Source organism: Notamacropus eugenii, chromosome 6 (assembly GCF_028372415.1).
Source record: "Notamacropus eugenii isolate mMacEug1 chromosome 6, mMacEug1.pri_v2, whole genome shotgun sequence".
Taxonomy (NCBI): Eukaryota; Metazoa; Chordata; class Mammalia; order Diprotodontia; family Macropodidae; genus Notamacropus; species Notamacropus eugenii.
The window spans coordinates 376766579-376794150 of NC_092877.1; the positions used below are offsets into that span (position 1 = coordinate 376766579).

General features: G+C 38.5%; 1 protein-coding gene across 2 annotated transcripts in view; it reads right to left on the reverse strand.

The window, feature by feature from the left end:
- LOC140510260 (arylacetamide deacetylase-like) overlaps window positions 1-27572 on the reverse strand; it is a 43071-nt gene that overhangs the window by 10237 nt on the left and 5262 nt on the right. Inside the window, exons 2-4 of one of the 2 annotated variants that reach the window (XM_072618718.1) lie at window positions 19773-19980; window positions 10245-10314; window positions 8356-8527 (exon numbers count right to left, since the gene is read on the reverse strand). In XM_072618718.1, the coding sequence (XP_072474819.1) occupies window positions 8356-8527; window positions 10245-10314; window positions 19773-19980 (450 nt within the window). Of the gene's footprint in view, window positions 1-8355; window positions 8528-10244; window positions 10315-10368; window positions 10454-11486; window positions 13047-19772; window positions 19981-27572 lie in introns of those variants that run through there. The other variant, XR_011969167.1, reaches the window with a different exon arrangement.

Below are 27572 nucleotides of genomic sequence, written 5' to 3' on the forward strand. Positions count from 1 at the left end.
TGGAATTTTCTTGGATCACTATACTACTAGGAAGAGCTAAGTCAATCATAGTTAATCATTGCACAATGTGGCTGTTACTACGTACAATGTTCTCCTGGTTCTGCTCACTTCACTCAGCATTAGATCATGTAAGTCTTTTCAGATCGTTCTGAAATTTGCCTGCTCATCATTTCTTATAGAGCAATAGTATTCCATAGCATTCATATACCACAACTTGTTCAGCCATTCCCCAGTTGATGGACATCCCCTCACTTTCCAATTCTCTGCCATCACAAAAAGAACTTCTACAAATATTTTTGCATGTGTAGGTCCTAGTGTTTTTAATAGGAATGGAGGCTATATTTTGTCAAAAGTATTTTTTTCTGCATCTATTAAGATAATCATATGAAATCTGTTGGTTTTGTTATTGAAATGGTCAGTTATACTAATAGCATTCCTAATATTGAGCCAGCCCTAAATTCCTGGTATAAAGTCCACCTGGTGATAGTGTATTATGCTCATGATAAATTGCTGTAGCCTTTTTGTTAATATTTTTAAAAACATTTTTTGCATCAATATTAAGTTAGGGAAATTGGTCTATAATTTTTCCCCTCTGTTTTGGCTCTTCATGCTTTAGGTTTCAGCACTATATTTGTGCCATAAAATGAATTTGTTAGAATTCCTTTGCCTATTTTTCAAAATAATTTATATAGTATTGTAATTAATTGTTTTTTAAATGTTTGATGGAATTTGATGGAATTTGCTTGTAACTCCATCTGGCCCTAGGGGTTTTTTTTTTTTTTTTTTTTTTAGGCTTCTTCAATTTCTTTTTCTAAAATGGAATTATTTAAATATTTTATTTCCTCTTCTGTTAATCTGGGCAATTTAAATTTTTGTAAACATTCATCCAGTTTACTTGATTGTCAGATTTCTTGGCATACGGTTGGGGAAAATTCCTCCTAGTTATTACTTTAATTTCCTCTTCATTGCAGGTAAATTCACCTGTTTTATTTTTGACACTTGTAATGTGGTTTTCTTTCTTTTTTAAAAAATTAAATCATAAATAGGTGTATCTATTTTATTGTGAGTTTTTTTTTCACAAAACTATCTTCTAGTTTTCTTACTTTCAATTTTATTAACCTGTGCCAGGCCTAGAGGCCTGAGGGCTACCTGAGTCTTCCCTTACCTCTATCGGAGGTCTTCGGTTGGCCAAACCGGATGCTTGTATGAGAGAAAGGACGTTCCAGAGTCGAACAAGGGTTGAGCTTTATTTCAGGGTCTAGTTACAAGTGCAGGGGAATTCTTCCTTAGGAGGGAGCGAAGAATCTCCCAAGGAGGCAAAGATCTTACAATAAGAGATTGGAAGTAGAAGTATAAGTGGGGAGAGAGGGGGAGGGGAGAGAGGAGAGAGGAAAAGCAGAACCTTCTGTCCTGTCCGCTCCGCGCCCCTCCGCCCAAGAGCGCTTTCAGGCTTTCCTGATCCTACTTAAGCTCTCCAGCAGCATAGTTTGCATCTGAATACCGTGCTGTTAGATAACAATAGTGTGCCCAGATCCGGGACAATCTCGAGGGCGGGGAGAACTCTCTCCCATCACGTTTCTCACGGGAAGAGGCGGAAATACACGAGAGAGCTCGGTTCACCTCGATTCCCAGTCGTTTCCTGGGGGGTCTCGTGAGAACTCTAAGATTTAGAAGTTCCCACCTTTACCAGCCCGAGACTGTCCACATGGAATTGAGCTTCCAACCCTAGCAAACCTGTCCTTTGATTGTCAGAATTTGTAATTTGGTATTTACTATAGTTTTGCTGTTTATTTCTTCCTATAACTCACTTAACTTTTCCTCTAACAATCTGAATACTGTACATTTTGGTGCAAATATGTTTAGTATTTATTTTAATTCATTGTCTATGGTACCTTTTAGAAAGATGTAGTTTCTGTTTTATAAAGCACAATGCTATTTGCTTTCATTTTATGGGAGAGTTCCTTCCATTCATATTCGCAGTTATGATTACTAACTGTATTTCTCTCCATTCTATTTTTCCTCCTGCTTATTCTTTTCTCTCCTCTTTCACCTTGTCTCTCCTCACCAGTGTTTTCCTTCTGACCACTGTCTCCTTCAATATGTCCTCCCATCTATCACCCTCCCTCCCTTTTCTTTTCCCTTTCCCCTCCTATTGCCCTAGAGAGTAAGAAAGATTTCTCTGCCCAACTGAGCATGTATATGACACCCTCTTTGAGCCAAATACAATGGGATAAGGTTCAAACAAAGCTCACCCCCTCCTTTCTTCCACTTTATTCTAATAGGTCATTCATGTTTCATGTGATATAATTTACTCCATTCTGCCTCTTCCTTTCCTCCTGTCCTAGTAAAATCCTTTCTTTCACCCCTTTCTTTTTTATAACATCACATCAAAGTCAATTTATACCCATACCCTCTGACTATGCCCTAATAGAGATAGAGTTTTTCAAATGTATTAGTGTCATCTTCCCATGTAGAGATATAAACAGTTTAACCTTATTGAATGCTATGTTGTTGTTTTCTTTCCTGTTTACCTCTTTATGTTTCTCTTGAGTCTTGTATTTGAAGAGCAAGTTTTCTGTTCAGTTCTAGTCTTTTCATCAGGAAGCTTTGAAAGTTGCCTATTTCACTGAATGTTCCATCTTTTCCCCTGAAAAATTATGTTCAGTTTTTCTGGGTAGTTAACTCTTGGTTGTAATTCAATCTCCTTTGCCTTCCAGAATATCATATTCCAAGCCCTCCAGTCCTTTAATACAGAATCTGTTAAATCTTGTGTAATTCTGACTGTAGCTTCACAACAATTGAATTGTTACTTTCTGGCTGCTTGGAGTATTTTCTCCTTCACCTGCTAATTCTGGAATTTGGCTACAATGTTCCTTGGAGTTTTCATTTTGGTATCACTTTCAGGAAGTGATCAGTAGATTCTTTCAATGACTATTTTATCCACTAGTTCTAGGATATCAGGGCAGTTTTCTTTGGTAATTTCTTAAAAGATGCTCTCCTGGATCATTTTTTTTTATTCTGGTTTCTAGGTAGTCCAATAATTCTTAAATTATCTCTTCTCTATCCATTTTCCAGGTCAGTTATTTTTCTGATGAGGTCTTTTACATGTCTTTTTTTTTCTACTTTTTCATTATTTTGATTTTGTTTGACTAATTCTTGATGTCTCATAGATTCATTAGCTTCCACTTGCCCGATGGTAATTTTTAAGGAATTATTTTGTTCAGTGAGCTTCCATACCTCCTTTTTCATTTGGACAATTCTACTTTTAAAGGAGTTGTTTTTTTTCAGCAGATTTTTTTTTCTTGTTTGGCCAATTCTTTTTTCCAAAAATTCATTTTCTTCAGTAAATTTTTCCAAGCTGTTGACTCTTTTTTCCTGATTCTCTTGCATAACTCTTATTCCTTTCCCCAGTTTTTCTTCTACCATTCTTACTTATTTAAAGATTTTTAAAAAATATTTAAGAATCTTTTTTGAGCTCTCCCAAGACGACTTTTTGAGATTGAGATCAATTTATCTTCCCTTTTGAGGCTTTGCATGCAGGTATTTTGACATTATTATCCTCTTCTGAGTTGGTGTTTTGATCTTCCCTGTCGCTATAGTAGCTTTCTATGGTCTGGGCTCTTATTTATTTATTTTTTGTTCAATTAAAAAAAATTAAGCTCTACTCCTGGGATACAGGACGGACTGTTTCAGCTTCTTCTACTGGAGACCAGGAGACTGATCACTGGTTATCTGCACCAGGGCGTCTGGGGCTGATGTCTTATCCACTGTGCTACAGTGGCTTGGCCTACCTGTTGTGTTCCAGGTTCTGGGGCTGGTAGTTTGCCTGCTGCACTGGGGCTTGAGCACTCAAAACTGGCCTGCTGAGCCAGAAGAGGCTCAGGTACTGATCTGTGCTGTGACTAAGAACCATCCCTTGGATTGCCTAGACACTACCTGTGCTGAGTTGTGGTCCCCTTTTACACAAGTGAGACAGAACTTTCCTGAAGTCTATGCGTTACCTTTGGCTGGAAAATTGTTTCACTTCATCTCTTGTGGTTTCTACCACTCTAAAATTTTTTGAGAGTCTTGATTTAATGGTGTTCCTGAGAGAAAATGGGGACATCTCAGTCAACTTCCTGCCTTCTCTCCACCATCTGGTCATAGCTTCTCTTAATATATCTTCTTCAGGGCAGAGCCAAGGTGGTAGAGTAGAATCAGGGACCTGCTGAGCTCTCACCTCAAACCCCTCAAAATACCTGTAAAATGACTCTAAGCAAATTCTAGAGTAACAAAAGTCACAAAATGACATAGTGAAAGAGATTTTAAGTCCAAGATAATCTGGGAGATTGACAGAAAAGTTTCATTGCAGTGGGCTCAGAGTGCAGTGCTACTTAATATGGGCTGTATCAGCACAGATGGGACTAGAGCAGGTCTCAGGATGCTGAATCATTGGCAGCAGTAGTGGTTTCTATATTTCTCAACCCACAAATGCCAAAGACAGCTTCAAAGGTCGGTAGGAAAAATCTCTCACATGAGAGAGGGATGTGGTCTAGCTCCAGCCCCACAGCACCAGCAGCCTCTGCTGCAGCAGTGGCTGCTTCTGGAGCTCTTGGCATACAGACAGTGTGGGAATTGAACAGCTGATCTGGGTCATAGACCTGGAGCAAAGAGGAGCACTGGCATGGTAGAGCTGATGGAGGCTGTGGGAAAGAAATCCTGCTTGCAGTTCCAGGGCCAAAAAGAGTGCTTGTGGTTGCTAACAGATCACAGTGCAAGTCAGAAGGAGAGTAAAGACCTCTCCTTTGATCACACACTTTGGAGGAACTGAAAATTTACAGATCCCTAGAAATATCTCTGAAAACAGTTGCACAAAACCCCTGAAACTTGGGGCAGTACACCTTTCACTTAACGAAGACCTCAAAAGTCAAGTAATTGGCTGGGGAAATGACCAAAATGAGGAAAAAATAAGACTATAGAATGTTACTTTCTTGGTGAAAAGATACTTTTTTATGAAAAGAAGGATGAAAACATACAACCAGAAGAAGATCAAATCATACAACCAGAGGAAGACAGGAAGATCAATGATCCTACATCCAAAGACTCTAGGAAAATATGAAATGGTCTCAGGCCATGGAAGAGCTCAAAAAGGATTTTGAAAATCAAGTAAGAGTAGACTAACCTAAATGGCAAAAGAGATGCAAAAGGTCAATGAAAAGAAGAATGACTTAAAAAGCAGAATTGTCCAAATGGAAAAGAAGGTGCAAAAGCTCTCTGAAGAAAATAATTCCTTCAAAATTAGAATGAAGCAAATGGAATGACTTTATGAGAAATCAAGAAATTATAAAACAAAACCAAAAGAATTAAAAAATAGAAGACAATGTGAAATATCTCATTAGAAAAACAACTGACCTGGAAAATAGATACAGGAGAAAGTATTGAAAAATTATTGGTCTACCTAAAAACCATGACAAAAAAAGAGCCTAGACATCATCTTTCAAGAAATTATCAAGAAAATTGCCCTGATATTCTAGAACCAGATGATAAAAATAAATGGAAAGAATCCACACATTGCATCCTGAAAGAGATCCCAAAAGGAAATCTACTAGGAATATTGTAGCCAAATTCCAGAGTTCCCAAGTCAAGGAGAAAATATTACTAGCAGCCTGAAAGAAACAATTCAAGTATTGAGGAAGCACCATCAGGATAACATAGGATTTAGCAGTTTCTACACTAAGGGATGAGAGGACTTGAAATATGATATTCCAGAGGTCAAAGGTGCTAGGATTAAAACTAAGAATCATCTACCCAGCAAAACCAAGTATAATACTTCAGGGGAAAAAATGGAATTTCAGTGAAATAGAGGACTTCCTAGGATTTTTGTTCAAAAGACCAGAGATGAATAGAAAATTTTACTTTCAAATACAAGAATCAAGAGAAACATTAAAAGGTAACCAGGAAAGAGAAGTCATAAAGGGACTCATTCAAGTTGAACTGTTTGCATTTCTGCATGGAAAGATGATATTTGTAACTGATGAGACCTTTCTCAGTAATTGGGTAGTTAGAGGGAATATGCATACATACATATATACATATACACACATGTGTGTATGTGTATGTATTTATGTGTATATTACATATGTGCATGCATGTATATGTATGTGTGTATACACATGTACATATGTACATACTATATATACATATATATATATAGACAGAGGGCACAGGGTGAGCTGAATATGAAGGGAGAATACCTAAGAAATAAAATTAGGTATTGAGAGGAATGTACTGGGAGAAAGAGAAAGTGAGAGATAGAATATAGGAAATCATCTCACATAAAAGAGACAAGAAAGAGTTTTTACAATATAAGGGAAGAGGAAGGAAGTGAGAGGGAATAAGTGAGCCTTCCTTTCATTGGATTTGACTCAAGGAGGGAATAACACATGCTGAATTGGGTGTGGAAATCTATCTTACCCTGAAGGAAGGCAGGGGGAAGGGGATAGGAGAGGGAGGATAATAGAAGGGATGGCAGATTAGGGGAAGGGGTAGTCAGAAGCAAACACTATTGTGGAGGGAGATGTCAAGGTAGAGAAAAGAATGAATGGAAGACAGGACAAGAGAGGGAAATGTGGTTAGTCTTTTGCAACATGACTGTTATGGAAGTGTTTTGCGTGGCTACACATGTATGACCTATATCGAATAGCTTACTTTCTCAATGAGGGTGAGTGGGGAGGGAGAAAGAGAGAGAATGTGGAACTCAAAGCTTTAAAAATGAATGTCAAAAATTGTTTTTGCCTGCACCTGGAAAATAAGTTGTACTGGCAATGGAGCATAGAAATCTATCTTACCCTACAGGAAAATAGATAGGATAGGGATGGGAGAAGGGGGGCGTAATAGAAGGGTGGGTAGATTTTGGACAGGGATGTTTGGGGTGCATGCTGTCCTGCGGTGGGTGAGGGGAGAGATGGGGAGAAAATATGGAATTCAAAATCTTGTGGAAGTGAATGTGAAAAACTGAAAATAAATAAATTATATTAAAAATAATATTTCTTCTTCCCTTGTTATAATCATCTGGCTGACTTTAAGGAGGCCCCCTCAAGGACAATGTGCAAGGCTACCACAGATAGATCCTTTCTGACAAGAGTGACTAACACAGGTTCCATATCCAAGGCCGAGTCAGGCTGTCATGGAAAGATTATCTGAGCTGAGTTGACATAAGAATTCAGCAATCATTACCGAGGGGGACAAAGAAACTTGATTTAGGAAAAAGTGAGAATTACAGAAATGCAATACAATAACAAGGGGGAAGGAGGGAGTCTCCATACCTGATCATCTAGTGAACCAATTCCCTGCAAATATTCAAGCTTGTGCTAAGGTCATAAAGAACTTTTTTACATTTCGTTATTCCAAACTTGACTCCATCTTTAAAAATTAACCTATAAATTCGTAAATATAAAGCTAAAAAGTAGATCAGATAGATGAGGAACTGAGGGTCACAACATTATAGTGATTCATTCAGGTCACACAGGTAGCACATAACAGTACTCAGTTTTAACCAAGAATCCTCAGAGTGGAATCATCCACCACCACAATATCTCCTGTGCTTTGGATCAATGGTGGGTTTCCCCTCATCTTGTTACAAATTAGGATCCTCTGGATCCTCATTTTTCCATGGAACAAAAGTACTGCTTCTTCTGTAGAATGCCCATCACTTAGATTCCATTATGTTTCCATTCTTTTCTGTGATGTCTGTTTGCCAACTGCCTGATCTTGATTATGGCTCCCTGTTGCCTCCTTAAAATATTTTTCTTTCTGAGTTTTTTCTGAGATATTCCCCTTTCTCATTAAATGTGGGATGTCATTGTTTTTAATAAGGTATGAAGTGAGGTTTCTGTGACTTTTCAACTTATTAAACAGGGAAATCAGCTTTCATTTGATCACACCATGGGAAGCATTAGTAGAAAGATAAATACAGCAGAATCTCGAGAATTCAATTATCTGGTTCCATCAGGTGTCAGACCTTCAGGGATGGAAGGGTTAGGGTTTGGGGTTTCAAGCATAATGAGGAATTCTTTTTGTCATCCAGTTAGTTGTGCCACTGAACTAAAAGTGCATTCTTCTTATGTTGCATGGGTAAAGCATTCTAAAACCACTACCCTCCAAGACATTGTCATATCATTTCGGTAAGAAAAGAAGTCTATCAAACAAAAGGAATCTTTTTAAAAAAAAAAAATAGATTCATTCTACTTGGTCACTTATAACATTCTCAAGGCAAAATAGTCACTGCTTACATATTCATTTTTAAAAAATTTATGACACAAACATGACATTGAAAAGGACATTAAATTAAAAAAAATACAAATATTTAACTAATACCTGCTGAGTGGCAGCTGCAGCTAAATTCCCACCAGCACTGTCTCCAGCAATACAGATACGGGTGGGGTCTACATCATACTCTGCAAGGACCTTCTTCCTCAAGAACCACCTTAAGGCTTCATACACATCTTCTAATTGAGTTGGAAAGTGATACTGGGGTGATAGTCTGTAGCTTTTTAGAGAAAAACAAAATATTTATTGAATTATATGAAGAGCTCTAGATAAATGCTAAAGGCATATGCTATGTAAGATTTTATATATTTTTTACTTAAAAGCAACATTATGTGTATGAGTTTTTTTAATGGTCTTTTGAATCATTTGTATAAGAAAAAAAAACACTTGGTTTTCATAGTGGATATTGAAATATGACCTTTAACCTCAGAGCAAGGAGCATGAAGCACCATGAATGACAATTATTAAAAAAGTTGGATGGTGAGGATGCATTTAGCTTTGAGAGGAAATGGCCCTTCCATGGTTGCGCCTGCATTTTTGGTGTTTATCCTTCTAATTGACACATGTGTTTGTCCCCTTCACTTTATCTCTTTGCCCCTCCCTCTACTTATTGTGCTGGTACCATACAGACTACATGGTCAGTGTTTTATATAAAATTTGATGATGAATTGATTGAAAGATCATGCTTCTTTAGGTATTAAGTTCAAATAATTACACCCAGCCATAAGCTTATCAAAGGCTTCTGAAAAGCAGCAAAGTCTAGTGGATGAAGAGTCAAGAGATCTGGCTTCAGGAACCATCTCTAACACAAACTGGCTATAACCCTGGGTTATTTTGGTAAAGAGAGTTTCCTGACTCAAATTACAAGCCCTGGGGAAAAAAACTGATTTGCTCTTCTTAAAATTTTTGCAAAAGCTCTAAATAAACCATGTTTTCACCATATAAAATTTCTTAAATAAATAATGTTTATTTTTTTGTTTATTTTACCATTGAACACATTATAGAAAGCAAATCAATTTGACTATGAACCTACACACATGAAACAATTGGAGCACTTTGCAAGGAACTGTCCAATAAAAAAAGAAAGTCAATTGATTTAGTTTTTAAAAGTTTGCCTTTGTCATTTTTGGCTAATTTCATTTGCTTTCATCATCTGGAGAGCAACTTAAAAGCTTTTCAGTTTTACAATCATTTTAGTCCTAGATTTCAGTCATTCCACATCTCAGCAGGGTTCAGGTTGCCACTTCCTCATCCAACAATCACCTCCTGGATTGTGGGTAGAACATAAGAACTGGAAGAGGCCTTAGACATGCCCTCTAACCCAGTGGTCTCATTTTGTAGTTGAGGAAACAACCCAAGAGAATGAAAGTGACTTGTCTGATCCCTACATTGAGGATTCAACGAAACCATCTTTGAAGTATTGAGAAGTCTCCCTACAAGGTATGGATCTGTCAAGTCATGGTGGATAAAATGGTTTTGGCTAATTCAAGGAATTTATCTTCTCCCTAGACATACTTTACCAGCTTGCCTTCCCCATCTTCATTGACTGACAGCAGAAGGTCTCATTCTTATTCCTCCTACACTCTGAACCATCAATCTGAGTCAAATTAAATTAGATAGGATTAAAAACAAGCCACTTGTAGTTCTTGGTCCTACAGCCTGGCCTTTCTCAAGCTGGATGATCTTACCCCCTTGGAATAAATGATAAGGGATTTGACCCTATCTGGCAGTCTAGTCCTTATCTGTGGCCTTTAAGTGACTTACCTAAGGTCTTCCTGACTCACACCTAGATCTTCCTGACTCCAAGACTGGCCACCCAAACCACAAATTATGATGCCTTGCAAGCAGCTTAAAGGTATTAAAAACAATATACAACCAAGGAAGGTGATGGACCCTTTGTCCTAACAGATCAGGCCTAAGACTGAAATCATTCTTACTTAGTTGATATGACCATGGCATCGAGTTTGTCTGCCATCTGTCTTCCCAAACGATCATAGGAGATACAAGCTAAAATAGAAGAAATCAAATCAAGTCTATTAGAACTGACAAGGAAAAAGATACCTGCTTCTCTCACAGAAATGTTACAGTTATTTCTTCATATTCATAGATCACTGCAGAGTAAATTGCATGGCATATCAGTATTGATCTGTTTAGAGAGAAAAATGAAATACAGCATTCAAATAGAGCAGACTCTCCCTACACATGTACATTAATTAAATCCTTTCCACAACAGAAAAGGCACCTGGTTGTCTGAAATTTTAAAGCTACAGCATTGATGAAGGAGAATTTTGAACTTGGAGCAGGATTGCAGAGAGTTAAAGGAGGGACAAAATGCAAGTGAAAATGATCAGTCTCCTACGATGAAGAAGAAGTGATGGAGCATGTTATTTTCTCTTCACACCCAGGTCACCCTATGATGTGCAACCTCAGTGGAGCAGAACTGACAGGAGTCAGGCTCAGGAAGAGGGAAGACTGATGTTCATCTCATCTCTCTCAGAGGTTCCTGGGCATTTGTAACAACCTTCAATCTTTCTCTTCTAAGAAGCTTTTTGTTAAAAAAAAGTAGGGGAAAAAAGATTTCTGAATGAAACTACATTTAATACCATTCTGTCTGTCCTTTTGAAGTCAATGAAAGATTCCTCTGAAACTTCTATGGTTGTGATAGGAAATGACTTTGGGGAAACTAGAATTCCAGAATACAAGTTGAATGGGACCCCAGCAGCCATCAAGGCTAACCCATCCCTAAATAGAACCCCAGTAATAACATAGCCAACAAGTGGTCCTCCAGCCTCTCATTGAAGGCCTTGGAAAGGGGGAACCCAGCATCTCTCCAGGCAGCCCCTTGCATTTTTAGAATGCGCTGGCTGATAAGAAATATATTCCTGAAAATAGACCCACATTTTCTTCTTTGGGCTTCCACCCATTGCTTCGAGCTCTGCCCCTTGGAGCTGAAGGGAGCAAAGGTGATCCAACCTCCAGGGAAGATCCCTTCAAATATCTGAGGTTAGGGGTCACATACCCCTCTGAAGGAAGAGGCAGGTGTTCCTCACTCAGGACCAGTAATCTCACCACTGCACTACCCATCGACAAGGTATTGTACTCCCTGCTGGCAATACGCAAATACTAAAGAAGATCCATCATCTCTGATGGATCTTTCACTAACGTTGTTTGCCACCCACCCAAACAAGCTGATCCTGCAAAATGTTTCTTTATTTTCTTCCATAAATTCGTTGCCAGGGGCCAGCCAATGTTCTAGAGGCATCTTGAGGACAGCAGTCCCTTGCCATGGGACCAGCTCGTCTTTTCTCGTTCCACATTTTGTGATGACATCCTTTACTCAGCTCCTCTTCATAATCCCAACTTTGTTATTTATTATAACCAGCTCCTTCCCACCATGTGCCTTTCTGAGTGATAATCATCTTGAATTCTTCAGAGAAGGTAACTTCCTTGACTCACACACTCAACCCATGAAATAAAATGACTGAAGATAAGTCTTCCCTCAAGGAATTTATATTCAACATGAGTCAAGCGATTCCTTTGGTTTTCTGAAAATTAGAAATGTGACTACTTTCCAAATATAATGGGATATATGATAATGGAATAAAGATAGACAGCTAGACCCAACTAATGGCAGGATGACCTAATACTGCATAGAGAACTGACCTCACAGTCAGGAAGCTCTGAGTTCAAATTCTGTCTGTGACACTGTGTGCTTGATCCTGTATAAGTTATTGAACCCCTCAGCACCCCCAGGAAATTCTAAGGTTTTACATTCACAGCCTCTATTGGTAGAGAAGGGTTCATCACAGGGGCTCCCCACACCAACACAATCAAAGTTCCACTGACCCAATTGGGGAGAGTCTACCAACTTTCAAATTATCATCTCTTATTTTTTTTCCTCTCTATGATTTTTGCAAGTGGCACGATCATTTATATTTCTATTGTGCCCTATAGCCTATATCTTACTTTATTCCTACAAACTGTGTGAGGTGAGTAATACAGGGATTATTGTCCCTATTTTACAATAGAAACCTTGGGCTTGGAAAGGTTAAGAAGCTTTTTTCTAATGATATAGCTTCTAACATCTGAACCCAGATTTGAACCGAAGTCTCCTGAATACAAGTATAGGCCTTCACTTTGAGGTGTTGGACTCAGTGTTTGGAAGAGTCTTATGGGTCTTTGAGTCCAGTCCTCCCATTGTGCAGTGAGAAATGGGAGGCCCAGAGAAGCAAAGATTTATGTGGAACCCTTCAGTTTCCTTCAAATACTTGAAAGGCTATTGTGATGAGAGGGCAGAAGCAAAAGCAATGGGTGAAAGTCTCAAAGAGGCCAAATTAGCCACAAAAAGGAAAAGCCATCCTGTTACTGAGAGCTGTCCCAGAGGAATGGGCTGCTCTGGTGGGGGGGTGGGTTTCCCCTCTATGGACATCTCCAAGCAGAGGCTGGACAAGCACAAGTCAGAAACAACCTTGAGAGATTCCTTTCACATAGAGGTTGGTCCAGATGGTAACTGGGACCCTTCCAACTCTGGTTCTGGATTCTTGGGGAAAATCAGCAGAGGGGCCATGTCTGAAAAAAGTCCTTATGCTAAGGCAACAAACCTAGGGATGATTTTTTTGGGTGACCCCAGGGGGTCTCGAGGGGCTCTGCTGCAAGATATGCCCAGCTGTCACCCTCACTTTCCTTCTTATAAGGCTTCCTTCCAAAATGTTGTAGTAAGAATCCTTGCTATTGCAAATTCGTACCTGACAGCTGGGCTGCGACATGGGTCAGGTTTGTGGATGAGGACTCCATTGGAGAGTGATGGGATGTACTGGAAACATAGCTGGGCTGCTTTGAGATGTCAGAGTTAGAGAGTCCTTCGGGCCAACACCTCTGACTCTAAAACGATACATCTGTATAGTCTGGAGAAAAGAAAGTAGAATGTCCACAGGCAGTTATGTGTTCTTAGAATGTAAGCACACTGTTGCTGGGTCCTTAGAATGTATGTATGCTGTTCATGTATCTGAAGAATGGACAGAGGCTGTTGGTATGTCCTTAGGATGTATGCACACTGTTGGTGTATTCTTTTTAAAAAACACAATTAATATCTTATTTGTCCCAATTACAAGTATAAACGATTTTAACATTCTTTTTTTTCAAATTTTGAGTTCCAAATATCTCTCTCTACACCTCCTCCCTCTTTGAGAAGGCAAGCAATTTGACATAGACTATACATATTTAGTTATGAAAAGCACATTTTCACATAAATTATTCTGTGAAAGAAAGCACAGGCAAAAACAACCAAGAAAAATAAAGTGAAGAAAAAGTATCTTTCATCTTCATTCAGGCTCTACCAGTTGTTTCTCTGGAAATATATAGCACCTTTCATTATAAGTCCTGCAGAGCTGCTTGGATCATTGTATTGCTGAGATTATCTAAATTATTTATAGCAGATTATAACATAATACTGATATTACTGTGTACAATGATCTTCTGGTTCTGATCATTTCTCTTTGCATCAGTTCATGTATATATTTCCAGTTTTTTCTGAGAGCTTCTTGCTCATCAACTCTTTTTCTAAAAATTTATTTTCAGTTGTCTTCATTTATTTCCACAAGATTTTGAGTTCCAAATTTTCTCCCCATCTCTCCCCTGCTCCAATCCCAAGACAACGTGCATTCTGATTACCCCTTCCCCCAATCTGCCCTCCCTTCTATCACATCCCTCCCTTCCTTTATCCCCATCTCCTCTACTTTCTTATAGGCCAAGGTAGATTTCTATACCCCATTATCTGTATTTCTTATTTCCTAGTTGCATATAAAAACAATTTTTAACATTTGCTTTTAAAACTTTGAGTTTCAACTTCTCTCCCTCCCTCCCTACCCATCCCCACTAAAAAAGCAAGCAATTCAATATAAGTTATACATGTGTAGTTATGCAAAAGACTTCCATAATAACTATGTTGTGAAAGACTAACTTTATTTCCCTCCATCCTATCCTGCCCCCCTATTTATTCTGTTCTCTCTTTTGACCTTGTCCCTTCCCAAAAGTGTTTATTTTTAATTACCCCTTCCTCCCATTTGCCCTCTCATCTATGATCCCTCCCACAACCCACTTATCATATTCTCCCCTACTTTCCTGTAGCATAAGATAGATTCTCATACCAAATTGAGTGTGCAGGTTATTCCCTCCTTAAGCCAAATGTGTTGAGAGTAAACTTCACTTTTCCTCTCTCACCTCACCCCTTTTCTCCTCTATTGAAAAAGCTTTTTCTTGCCTCCTTCATGAGAGATAATTTGCTCCATTCCATTTCTCCTGTTCTCTTCCCAATATATTCCTCTCTTATCTTAATTTAATATATATATATATATATATATATATAAAATCCTTCGAACTACCAAAATACCGAGAAAAGTCTCAAGAGTTACAAATATTATCTTTTCATGTAGGAATGTAAACAGTTCAATTTTAGTAAGTCCCTTGTGATTTTTCTTTCTTGTTTACCTTTTCATGTTTCTCTTGATTTTTATGTTTGAAAGTCAAATTTTCTATTCAGCTCTGGTCTTTTCATCAAGAATGTTTGAAAGTCCTCTATTTCATTGACTGACTATTTTTTTTTCTCCTGAAGTATTATACTCAGCTTGTAGGTGATTCTCGGTTTATATCTTAGCTCTGTTGACTTCTGGAATATCATATTCCAAGCCCTTTGATCCCTTAATGTAGAAGCTGCTAGATCTTGTGTTATTGCTTACATTTCCACAGTACTTAAATTGTTTCTTTCTGGCTGCTTGCAATATTTTTTCTTTGACCTGGGAAATCTGGAATTTGGCTACAATATTCCAAGGAGTTTTTCTTTTTTGATCTCTTTCAGGAAGTGATCAGTGTATTCTTTCAATATTTCAATCTGGTTCTAGAATATCAAGGCAGTTTTCCTTGATAATTTCATGAAAGATGCTGTCTAAGCTCTCTTTTTGATCATGACTTTCAGGTAATCCCATAATTTTTAAATTGTCTCTCCTGGATCTGTTTTCCATGTCAGTTGCTTTTCCAAAGAGATATTTCACATTGTCTGCTAGTTTTTCATTCCTTTTATTTTGTTTTATAATTTCCTGATTTTTCATAAAGTCATTAGCTTCCATCTGCTCCCTTCTAATCTTTAAGGAATTATTTTCTTCAGTGAGCTTTTGAATCTCCTTTTCCACCTGACCAACTCTGATTTTGAAGACATTCTTCTCCTCATTGGCTTTTTGTGTCTCTTTTGTCATTTGAGTTATTCTATTTTTTACAGTGTTATTTTCTTCAGCATTTTTTTTTGGTCTCCTTTAGCAAGCAGTGGACTCATTTTTCATGATTTTCTTGCATCACTCTCATTTGTCTCACCAATTTTTGCTCTATTTCTCTTCCTTGATTTTCAAAATCCTTTTTGAGCTCTTCCATGGCCTGAGACCACTTCATATTTTTCTTGTAGGCTTTTAATGGAGCTTCTTTGATTTTATTTTCTTCTGTTTGAGTGCTTTGGTCTTCCTTGTCACCTAAGTAAGGTTCTATAGTCTGATTCTTTTTTTTTTTTTTTTTGGTTTTTCCTTATTTCTCCAGCCATTTACTTAACTTTTGAGTTCTTTGTCAAAGTAGTTCTCTGCTTCCAGTGGGGGTGGGGAATATATGGTCAGTCACTTGATCCCCCCACAATCTGTGGGGCTAGACCTCCAGAAACAGTGGCTGCAGCTGCCCCTGCTGCTGTTGTGGCTGCTGCAGGTTGCTCTGCCTCACCCCTCTCTGCCGTCCTGGGGCTGGGGATGGACTGCTACACTCCCCTGCATTGGCCCCACAGGCTTTTTCCACTCACCTTCCAATTTATGCTCAATGTTTTGGGGTCATGAAGTCTGCATACCACCACAGTTGTGAGACATTCGGTCCCCCCCAAAACCTGTTCAGGTCCCCTCTGTGCACTTGCAGTCCACACTGGACTGCAGTCTGCCCGCTGCATGGTGAGATAGACGCTTCCCGGCGACCTTCCAGGCTGTTTTGGGCTGGAGATTTACTTCAGCCCATCATTCTGTGGGCTCTGCAACTCCAAAATTTGTTTAAAGCCATTTTTACAGGTATTTGGCTGGGCTTGGTGGGAGCACTCTAGGAAGTCTGCGCTGTTACTCCACCATCTTTACTCCATGTTGCTCATCAGCTCTTAAAGCATAATAGTATTCCATCAAAATCATACACAAGAACTTGTTCAGCCATGCCCCAGTTGATGGACATCCCCTCAAATTTCAATTCTTTGACACCACTAAATGAGCAGTTATAAATATTTTTTGTACACATAGGTCCTTTCCCTTTTTGTTTTGTTTCATTTTTAATCTCTTTGGGATATAGATCTTATAGTTTTATTCTGTGGTCAGAGGATATGCATGGCTTTATAGTCCTTCAGGTATAGTTCCAAATTGCTCTCCAGAATGGTAACATCAGTATACAGCTTGATCATAGTATGTTAGTGTTTTAATTTTCCCACATTCCCCCCAGCATTTGTCATTTTGCTTTTCTGTCATATCAGCCAATCTAACAGGTATGATGAAGTAGTTATGAGTTGCTTAATTTGCATTTCTGACATAAATGTGATTTAGAGCATTTTTTCATGTGTATAGACCGTTTTGATTACTTTCTCTGAAAACTGCCTGTTCCCAACCTTTTATCAATTAAAGAATGACCCATATTTCTTTAAATTTGACTCAACTTTCTATATGTTTGATAAACGAAGTCTTTATCAGATAATCTCAAGGTAAAAAAAGTTCACAGTAATGATTAGCAACTATGTATTTCTCTCCATCCTATTTCCCCCTGTTTAACCTTTCTCACTCTTCTTTCACTTTTTCCATTCTCAAAAGTGTTTTGCTTTTGATTTTTATCTACCTCTAATTGCTGCCTTTCCTATCATCTGGCCCCTACACCCACTTGAGAGTGCTTATTATCTCATTAAGTCAATTCCAATGACAGTAAGTTTCATTCAGAATAAAGCTCATTAAGTTCAATAAGCTCCCCTCCCTGCTGCCCCCATTTCCCCCTGCACTGTAAAATCTCTTTTAGGCCTCTTTATTGCCAGTTAATTCATTGAATTCTACCTCTCCCTTTCCCCTTCTCCCAATGCATTCCTTTTTCTCATGCTTTAATTTTATTATTTTTATAGAATCATACCATCACATTTAACTCATACCCTCTTTTTTTCTATGTATACTCCTTCTAATTGCCCTAATAATGTGAAAGTTTTAGGAGTCATAAATATCATTTTCCTAGGTAGGAATATAAACAGTATCATGTTATAAAGTCACTTGATTTCTCTTTCCTGTTTACCTCTTTATGCTTTTTTTGCATCTTTTATCTGAAAGTCAGATTTTCTTTTTAGCTCCCTGGTATTTTCATTAGGAGTGTTTGAAAGTCTTCTATTTCAGGGAATGTTCCATTTTTTCCCCTGAAGGATTAAACTCAGTTTTACTGGGTACATGATTCTTGGCTATAATCAAAGCTGTTTTGCCCTTTGGAATATTATATTCCATGCCCTCTGATCCTTTAACGTTGAAGAAACTAAATCTTTTGTTATCCCGACACTGGCAACACAATATTTGAATTGTTTCTTTTTGACTGCTTAAAGTAATTTACTCTTAATCTGAGAGGTATAGAATTTGGTTTAATATTCCTGGAGTTTTCATTTGGGGATATCTTTTAGGGAGTGATCAGTGGATCCTTTAATTTTCTATTTTACCTTCTGATTCTATAATATCAGGGCAGTTTCCCTTGAGAATTTCTTGAAGGACAATGTCTAGGCATTATTATTTTATCATGACTTTCTTGTAGTCCAATAATTCTTAAAGTATCACTCCTATATCTCCTTTCAAGGTCAGTCATTTATCCAATGAGTTATTTCACATTTTCTTGTATTTTTTGATTCTTTTAGTTTTTTAAAAATTCTTTCTTGATGTCTCATAAAGTCATTAGCTTCCACTTGCCCAGTTCTAAATTTTAAGAAATCATTTTCTTCAGTGATCTTTTCTACATCATTTTCCATTTCGTCCATTCTACTCATTAAGGAGTGGTCTTCAGTTAATTTTTGTGCCTCTTTTACAATATGGCCTCTTCTGTTTTGTAAGGTGTTATTTGCTTCAATATTTTTCTTGCTTCTGTTACCAAGCTAGTGCTCTTCCTATCACTGGAACTAAGACCCAGGACGGTAACCCAGATACAAGTAGAGGCAATGAAACAGACTCCTGCCCCTAGTACCAGCAAAGGGATCCCTGTAAATCTCCATCTGACTCATTTTCTCACCCTCTTACAGTCTATGGGCTGAGTGGTCTGTAAATTTCCACTGCTGCTACCGATTCAGTTGCCCCATAGCCTGCTCCTACTTTTCTTGGGCCAAGTCTGTGCTGGCACAGCCTGAGCTGGACTGTGGTCCTCTCTCTCCCTGGTGTAACAGATCTGACCTTATCTTGGGCTGGAAAATTGTTTCACTCTGTCTTTTTATAGGTTCTGCCATTCTAGAATTTGCTTAGAGGAATTATTTAAAGGTATTTGGAGGGGTTTGTGGGAAAGCTCAGGTGAACTCCTGCCTTTATTCCACATTCTTGGCTCCACCTCCTGTTGGCATATTGTAGGCACTGTTCAGGAAAAGGGTTCCAGCTACATCCTGAAGAATCAGTGATTACATTTCCACAACCAGGATTCCCCATTGTGAGGAATTCACTAGTCCAGAAAATAAGCAACAGTTATCTCAGATACACCCTAAAAGCAAGAGGAAGGGAGGGAAAAAAGGAGGAGAATAAACATTTGTTAATACTTATTCTAACACCTCCCATATGCCAGAGAGTGTACTGAACCCTTTACAAGAATAATCTCATTTGATCCTCACAAAAACCCTAGGAGGTAGTTTTATCATCCCCATTCTACAGGTGGGAAAACTGAAGGATATGGCTTAAGTTACCCAGGGTCACAAAGCAAGTAAGTGTCAGAGATTGGATTCCTGAATCCAGGTACCGTGTTCTATGCACTGTGCCACCAGCTACCTCTAAAGATCTAAAAAACCATCTCTTAGTTCTAATTATATATTCTCCAAAGAAACATAATCATTTATTTGATATACTCAGTGTATCTACTTGGTAGAAGCTAGTGTCCTCTGCAAATGACTAACACTGGTTATCTTCATCTTGTAAATTAATAAAATGGCATTCAAGTAAAACCCCATCAAAGCCCAGGAAGCTTTGAGTAGCTAGTTGTGTCTTCCCTCTCCTCAATCCCTATCCTCCCTTCCTCTCCCTTATGCTCTGCTGTCCTCCTTTCTTCTCTCTTCTGCTGTCCTCTCCCCTCCTCTCTTGTCTCATCTCTTCTCAGCTCACCTCTTTCCTATCATCTCCTAACTACAAAATATTCTGATTAATGTCAAAGATGGATTGAAATGCATTGACCTCTAAAAGATTCAGTTCCCTAAGAAAAGTACTTACTAGCATCTCCTGTGGTCCAACCACCACCATGAATATAAAATACAGCTCTTCTCATTGTAGACGATTTTTGCTTTGGTTCAAAGACTCGGACTGGAACTTTATTGAAGAGAGTGTCTGTCACTGTGACATTTGCATCTGATGTTGGTGGTACTTCAAGGAGGTACAAAAATACAAGAGGTGGAAATCCCAGTATCTCCAAAAGCCCTGACTGACGACCAAGAAGCACAATTAACAGTACAGACATGAGTTCCATACACAAAGAAGAGTATGATTATTACTGCTCTGCCCCAAAGGATCACTGACAACAGCTACATTATAGTATTTTCATATTATTTCATCTGACCCTCTCAATGACGCTAGCTGGTCACTGCTATCATTACCCACCCCCATTTGATAGGCAAGAGGACTGAGACTCATTGAGGTCACATGACTTGCCTGGTGGATACATTGCAACTAAATCTCAGAGATGAAAGTTAGATCCATATCATCCTGATGCCAAAGACAGCTCTGTATCCATAGCCAAATACACCAGTGGGATTTTAGTTGGACAACTGAATCTGCCTTGGCAATTTCAGAAGGATTTTAGATCTTTTAGCCAAAATATTTGCCAAACTAGAAGAGAAACAGGCACAATAATGCCAGGGCTGTTCAAGATAAGCAGTAACTAAGTGCATAAAATTTTTGATGAGAAAAAAGGCAGCCCAATCTGGCCATCTGATGCTTTCTGCTATAAGATTGAGTCCTGTCTATCCACTCAGTTTGTATCTTGTCTAAATCTAGGTGTTTAGCTGGAGTCCCCAACATTAAAATGAAGGAATCCTTGATCACAGTCTTTTCTCATATCTCCAGCACCTAGCACAATGCTTGGCATGTTGTAGGTGCTTAATAAAGGAAATTTTATTGATGATTCATTATCTGATATCATTATCTGGAATTGCAATAGCTGAAGTTCTACTTGTCTTGGTAGCTTCTGGGACTACCACAACTCCTCGGGCTGTTACCCTCATTTCTGTACCTGAGCTTAAGTTAATGTTTGCCACTGAGCCTACATTAATTTAGTATTCGTATGTACACACACATACACACACACCAAATGCTATGAAAGAATTTCCTCTGAGTTCTAGAACCTCCTTATGGCATCAGTGAAGTTCCCAAAGTCAGAATTCACTTTCCAAACATCCATGATGCTTTTCTCCAGCCATTTAAGTTACTTCACCCTACAAATTGTCAGGTCTATAACTAAATCACAAAACCTTTGCCTTTGGCCTGTCCCTTGGTTCTGAATCCTGGTCCACTTGGTGAGTCCAACCTGATGATCAAGGTTCCAATTCAATTCAACAAACAATTATTAAGTACTATGCAAGACATGATAGCAATCACAGGAAATTCAAAGAATAAAATAAAGTAATTTGTGCCCTCAAGGTCACATTCTATCAGTGGATAGTACAGGTATGGAGATAAGTAAATGCAAAGGAGTTTGAGAAAGGAGAACAATGGGGTTGGAAGCTTTAGGGAGGAAATACTCATAAGCAGAACCTTGGATGGGTAAGATTGTCAAAGTGCAAAGTTGAGGCAGGAATTCACTACACACTTGAAGGATGGTATCTACAAATGGCATGTCCCAGATGGAATGTCAAATTCAAGGAACCTAATGGTAATCCAGTTTAACTGGAATTTAGAGTGCCAGTGACAAGTCTTGTGAAATAAGGTTGAAAAGTTCCGATGAAATCAGACTTTGGATAATCCCCCAAAGCAAATTTGTATGTTATCTTAGGGAAGCAAGGAAAGCACTGAAATTTTTTGATCAGAGTGCTGATGTAATAAAACCTGGACTTTGACAAGTCTATTTTCAATATCGATGAAGAAGGAGGAAAGAAGAGAGTGAAGATAGGAGCCTAGGACAACCCTCTGCAGGTGAAGAAGACTTGAATATAGGCCATGATCCCATAAGTAGAGAAAACAATGATGAATTTAAGACATGTCACTGGAATATAAAAAACAAAGTGGGGCAATTGAGTGGACACACACTTAAGGGAGAAGACAGAGCCAACCATGTCTCCTATGTTTAGAAGGAAAAGTTGATGGGCTCCAATTTGAGAATGTTGTTTTTGATGTCTAAAATTGAACCTTAGTGACAGGCATCCAGGTGGACAGGAGTAGCAGGGAAGGCAGGATGAAGTCAGGAGAGGCATTAGGGTGAGAAATGTAAATTCTGTAGTCATCTTCTGTCCTGATCTCTGGGACCTCTTTCCAGACTCATGCCTTATTTCATTCTCTAGATGGTATATTCCTTCCCATAACTACATATGGTCCAGCCTCTGGCTTAATACTCTGACTTCCAGACCTTGACTAATTATGAATCTAGATTGCTAATTGTTCCTTCTTTTGTCTCCTATTAACTGAATTCCTGATCTCTAACCTTGTTTTCCATAAACCTCTGCTTAGTAACAAGATTGCACTACTTGCTTACTTGATTCCGGACCACACAGAGCCACCAAAATCTGTTTTGAAGGTGAAAGATACAATGGTGCAAATGGTTGATTGAGTGATTATTAAAATTGTTAAAATTTAGAATATTCTAAAATGAATATATTGAATAATTGAATGATTATTAAAATTTCTAAAATTCTTATTAAATTTCTCAACTTCATTATTTCATTTTCTTCTTGAAATTAAACTGTCAATTGGATTGATATTTTTTTTCTTTTTCTCAGATCTTTTGCATGTAACCTGTGGAGTTACAGACAGAGATGATGGGCAGGTGTCTCTGGGATGTATCTGACCTGAATGTGTACTGTTTATTGGCTTCTGATTAATTGAAATGAACTGAATCTTTTTCTCTGTCTTGGTCCTAATGGACAAGTCTAATGTCACTCCTTCTCTCAAATCCTTTGGTATCTCCTTCTGAACCATATGAAAAAGCACAGAATCCTCAGCTTGGCATTTAAGACCTTCCACAGTTTTTTCAACTTTCCTAATTTCTTTTTTTTTTTTTGAGGACCTATAAATGAATGTTTTATTTTTTTTTATTTTGTAATGTTTAACAATCACTGCCATACAATTGCGATTTTATCCCTCCCCACCTACTCCCCACTACCCCCCTCCCTCCCCACGACTGCATGCAATTCTGTATAGATTCTACATATACTTTCCTATTGAGTATATTTTCACTATAGTCATGCTATGTAGTCAGACTAAGATAAATGAAAGAAATCGTATAACAAATCAGAACATGATACACAAATACATACACATACACAAACATGATCTGCTACAATATGTGAGTGACTTCCATATTTCTCTCTCTGAGTGTGGCAGGCATTTTGCCTTGAGATCCTCCATTGGGATTTTTTTTTTTTTTTTTTTTGGTAAGAAGTTCTTGTGTTATTACAAAAATCTAAGTCTACCAGAAAAAACTCTCACACAGTGTGGTTGTTGCTGTGCATAAAGTTCTCCTGGTTCTGCTCCTTTCACTCAGCATCAGGTCATATAAGTCCTTCCAGGCCTCTCTGAAGTCTTCTTGTTCATCATTTCTTATGGCACAATAGTACTCCATTACATTCATATACCATAATTTATTCAGCCATTCCCCAATTGATGGACATCCCCTTGACTTCCAGTTTTTGGCAACTACATAGAGTGCTGCTATAAATATTTTTGTACATGTGGGACCCTTTCCCATTTTTATGATCTCTTGGGGATATAGTCCTAGTAGCGATATTGCTGGGTCAAAGGGTATGCACATTTTTGTAGCCCTTTGGGCATAGTTCCAAATTGCTCTCCAGAATGGTTGGATGCGCTCGCAGCTCAACCAACAATGAATTAGTGAACTTTCCTAATTTCTATCCATCTTCATTCTCCTCACCTTCATGCACTTATGAAGACTGGCTTCAAGGTTTGTCAGTGACTTAAAAAAGACAAAGATGGCTATTGTTCCCAAGCCTGTGATAGAAGAGAGCACTCGAAGGTTGGGGATAAGTCAGAAAAGGCAGGAGCTAGAAGCTGGAAAGGCCATTAACGCTGCTGGCGTTCATGACATGATTCTGTTAACTTTATTGATTATGTTAATGATAAGCCACATTTCAATATGCTGGAAAGGTTGCAAAGTAGTTTTCCTCTGACCACGGGAATATGGAGAGAAGCCCTTATTATCCCCATTTTATAGGATAAAACAACAGGACCCGGGAACTTGTGGGTGGTGCCGTGTGGGGCACATCGTTGTGTGTAAGAAACTAAGTGGCAGGTTTGCAATTCAGGGCCAGCTCTGACTATGAATCCAGCACTTCCCCACAAATCTGCACTAACATCATTATTTTTTCCAAGTGATGCCATTTATAGTTTCCCATGACTCCTGGATAATCAAGGAATGGTTGACTCTTTGCACATATGACTCCTCAGCTAAATGCCTTGACAAAGTCATCTGTATGCAGAAAACAAAAGGTTTTGGCAAAATCCAATAGCAGTTTCTGTTAGAAATACTAGAGAACATAGCAATATGCATAAAAGACCTTTCTTCATTATGGTAAATATATCCATTGAAAAGAAAGAGCCAAAATTTAACGGAAATGGAAAAAATGAATAGCCTTTCCATTAAGGTCAGGGAGAAAGCAAGCATATTTGTCATGATCATTGTTGCATGGCATAGTGTTAGAAATTCTAGCTTTATAGCAACATGACAAGAAGAAAATCAAGAGAATAAAGACAGTCATCATGGAAAAAAACCACATTTTTGTAGATGACAATGATGGATCTACTTAAAGAAGTCTAAAGATGTGAGTGAAAACTAACTGAAGGAATTCTTCAAAGGTGCAGGATGGCAGATGATTCCACCTGCATCATCAGCATCCCTGTGTATCATGTGAAGGGAGAGAGAGAAAAAGCAATTCCATTTATAATAACCACAGATAGAAATGTATTTGGGAGCGTATCAGCAAGATCCACAAAAGTCCTTTGAATATAACCACAAAATACAGAACAGAAATAAATTCAGACCTCATAGTTGGAGAAATTTTAACTTTGCACACTTGGGCCATGCCAATATAACAAAAATGGCAATCCTATCTAAATTAATTTACTGGTTCAATATCACAATGATCAAACTACCAAAGAAAGACATTATAAAGCTAAAATAATATGTTTATATTTGTAGTGTTAAGTATTAGCAAAATTCTTCTGGAGGACTAGAATATTAAGGAAACTAATGGGACAAAGTGGACAGGAGGAAGACTAGAGCTCAAACTACACTACAAAATAGAAATCACCACAATGATTTGGTCATGGATAAAAAAAGAGAGGTGGGTCTATCAGTGGAACAGAATAGGTTTGCAACATAGAGAAGCAAATGAATCTGGTTACCCCCTGTTGGATAACCACAAAAAGTCTAGCTGTCGGGGTAAAGACTCAGTATTCAACAGAAACTGCTAGGAACAAATCAAACATCCTGATCATGGAGGGAAGATTAAAAGGAAACAATTAGAAGGTTAGAGAATGCCTGTCTTTTGATGGATGGCTGAACAAACTATGGCATATCAATGAAATGGAATATCCTTCAAGAAAAGATGAAAGTGTTTGCTCCAAGAAAACCTGGAAGGACTTGTATGAAATGGTACACAGTGGAGTGAGCAGAACCAGGAAAATGGTGTATACAAAGGCAATGCCTAACAACAATCTGGAGAGACTTAGGAAACTGGATGCCAGAAGACCACGGTTTAAGTATACTACACATGTGCCAAGAGCAAAAGAGGATGGAGCCCTGAAGCAGAATAAGACAAACATTTAGAGAAATGGCCACTGGAGGAATTTGTTTTGTTATTTGATTTTTCTTTCCAGTTAGGGTTTGTTGGGCAGGGGAGAGGGCTAGGGAGAGCTGGATATTTAAAAATGAAAGCAAGAGATATATAATAAATATTTACAGTTTTATGTACAGTCCTTCATGTCTACTCTACTATGGGATATGGAAATTCCCTTTTATTTGATGTTGCTTGGAATTTCTTTTAAAGAGTAAAGGAAAAAATCTATGCATACTCAGTTTTTCTACCTCCTATCCTCTCCCTCTCTCCTAAACCCTCTGCAAATTTCCTTCTACCTTTATCATTCAAATGAAGTTGCCCTTTCCAGACTTAGCAATGATCTCCAACCTGCCAAAGCGTCCTGGATTTTTCTCAGTGCCAATCCATCCTTCTTGATGTCTCTCCAGTACTCAACACTGTTATCACCTGTTCCTGGATGCTATCTCCTATAGGGTCTTCCCGAATGATTCTGGTCTGGTTGTCTCTCTCCTTGTCTGATCCTCCTCAGTCTCTTTCCTGCTTCTCCTTCCCTGTCATACCTGGTAATTCTTGCTTTCATTTGAGGTTATCTGCTCTTTCCTCCTGTAAAAGCAAATACTGACACATCCAGGATGATCACAGGTTCTTTGATTGGCTTTTTAAAAGGAAAACAACTTTTGAGGGGTCAACAATCACTTTAATCAAGCACGTGTATTATTCACTCAGTTCAGAGGGAAAAGTCAGCACACTGAACTTCAGAGAAAATACAAGCAGAGAAATAATGATCAAAAAACATGGTTTCCAACTATCTGACAATAAGCAATGCATACACAGTTACCAGAGAGGAGTACCAACATCTGGGTTTTCACAGCTGGAGGCCTCCTTAGTGGGTTCCCAAAGTCTCATCTGTCACACAAACCTTCTTCAAAAACCTGAGTCCCAAAGTAAAACCTCACTTCAGTGTATTTATACACTTTTCAGAGCCTGAGAACTCTGACCCAGTGCCTCAGTGGAAATTAACCAAAGGTATTGAGGCCTATTAATGGGTGAAGAAGATCTTCAATTCTTGCCCCCACTCACTGTTAACCTTAAATTACCATTATACCTCTTCCAAGTTGCTCTGGATTCTGCCTCACTTGATGATCACATCAGTCCCAGTGGATTTATTGATTATTTCTGGGCAGATAATTCCCAGATCTCTGTGTCTAGTCCTAGTTTCTCAGTTGAGCTGCAGTCACTTGTCACCTATTGCCTTTTGGATATCTCAGACGCAGTATCCCAAAAAACATCTCAAACATGACTCATCCAAAATAGAACACATTGTACCCCTCCAAAAAAAACACTCTTCTGAAATTCCCTATGACTGAGCCTTCATCCTGCCAGTCGCTTGGACTTTAATCTCTGTGGCATCCTCAATTCCTCATTCTCACTCACATTACTTATACAATCCATTGCCAAATCCTGCTGTTGGTACCCTCAGAACTTCATTAGCATACAGCTCCTTCTCTTCCCTGCCTCCAGTCTCTCCAATCTACCTTCTCCTGTTGCCAAATTTTCATAAATTAAGTAAACCTCCCAAGTATGTATTTTCCTGACCATGTTCTTTCCCCTGCTCAACAACCTTCAGCTACTCTTTGTTACTACAGAATCAAGTATAAAGGCTCTTGGTCTGTAAAACCATTCCCAACCTGACCCCTACCTCCTTTTCAGGCTTTCTATACTTTATTGCCCTTCACACAATCTCTAATCCAGTTTTGTTGATTGTCTCACTATTCCTTTCCTACAACATTCCATTAACCATATGGATTCCTTTGCACAGGCTTGTCCCCATTTCCAGATTATTCTCCTTTATCTCTTCTGCTTCACAGAGGCCCTGGATTGCTTGAAGGTTTAGCCCAAATGCTGCCTGCTTCAGGAGGCCCTCTCCATTCTCCCTTGCCTATCCCTTCAGAGTGGATGCTAGAGCCTTCCCCTTTGACAGTCTTCTACCTTTTCTGAACAGTTATACATTGTCTCCCCCTTCTGATTACAT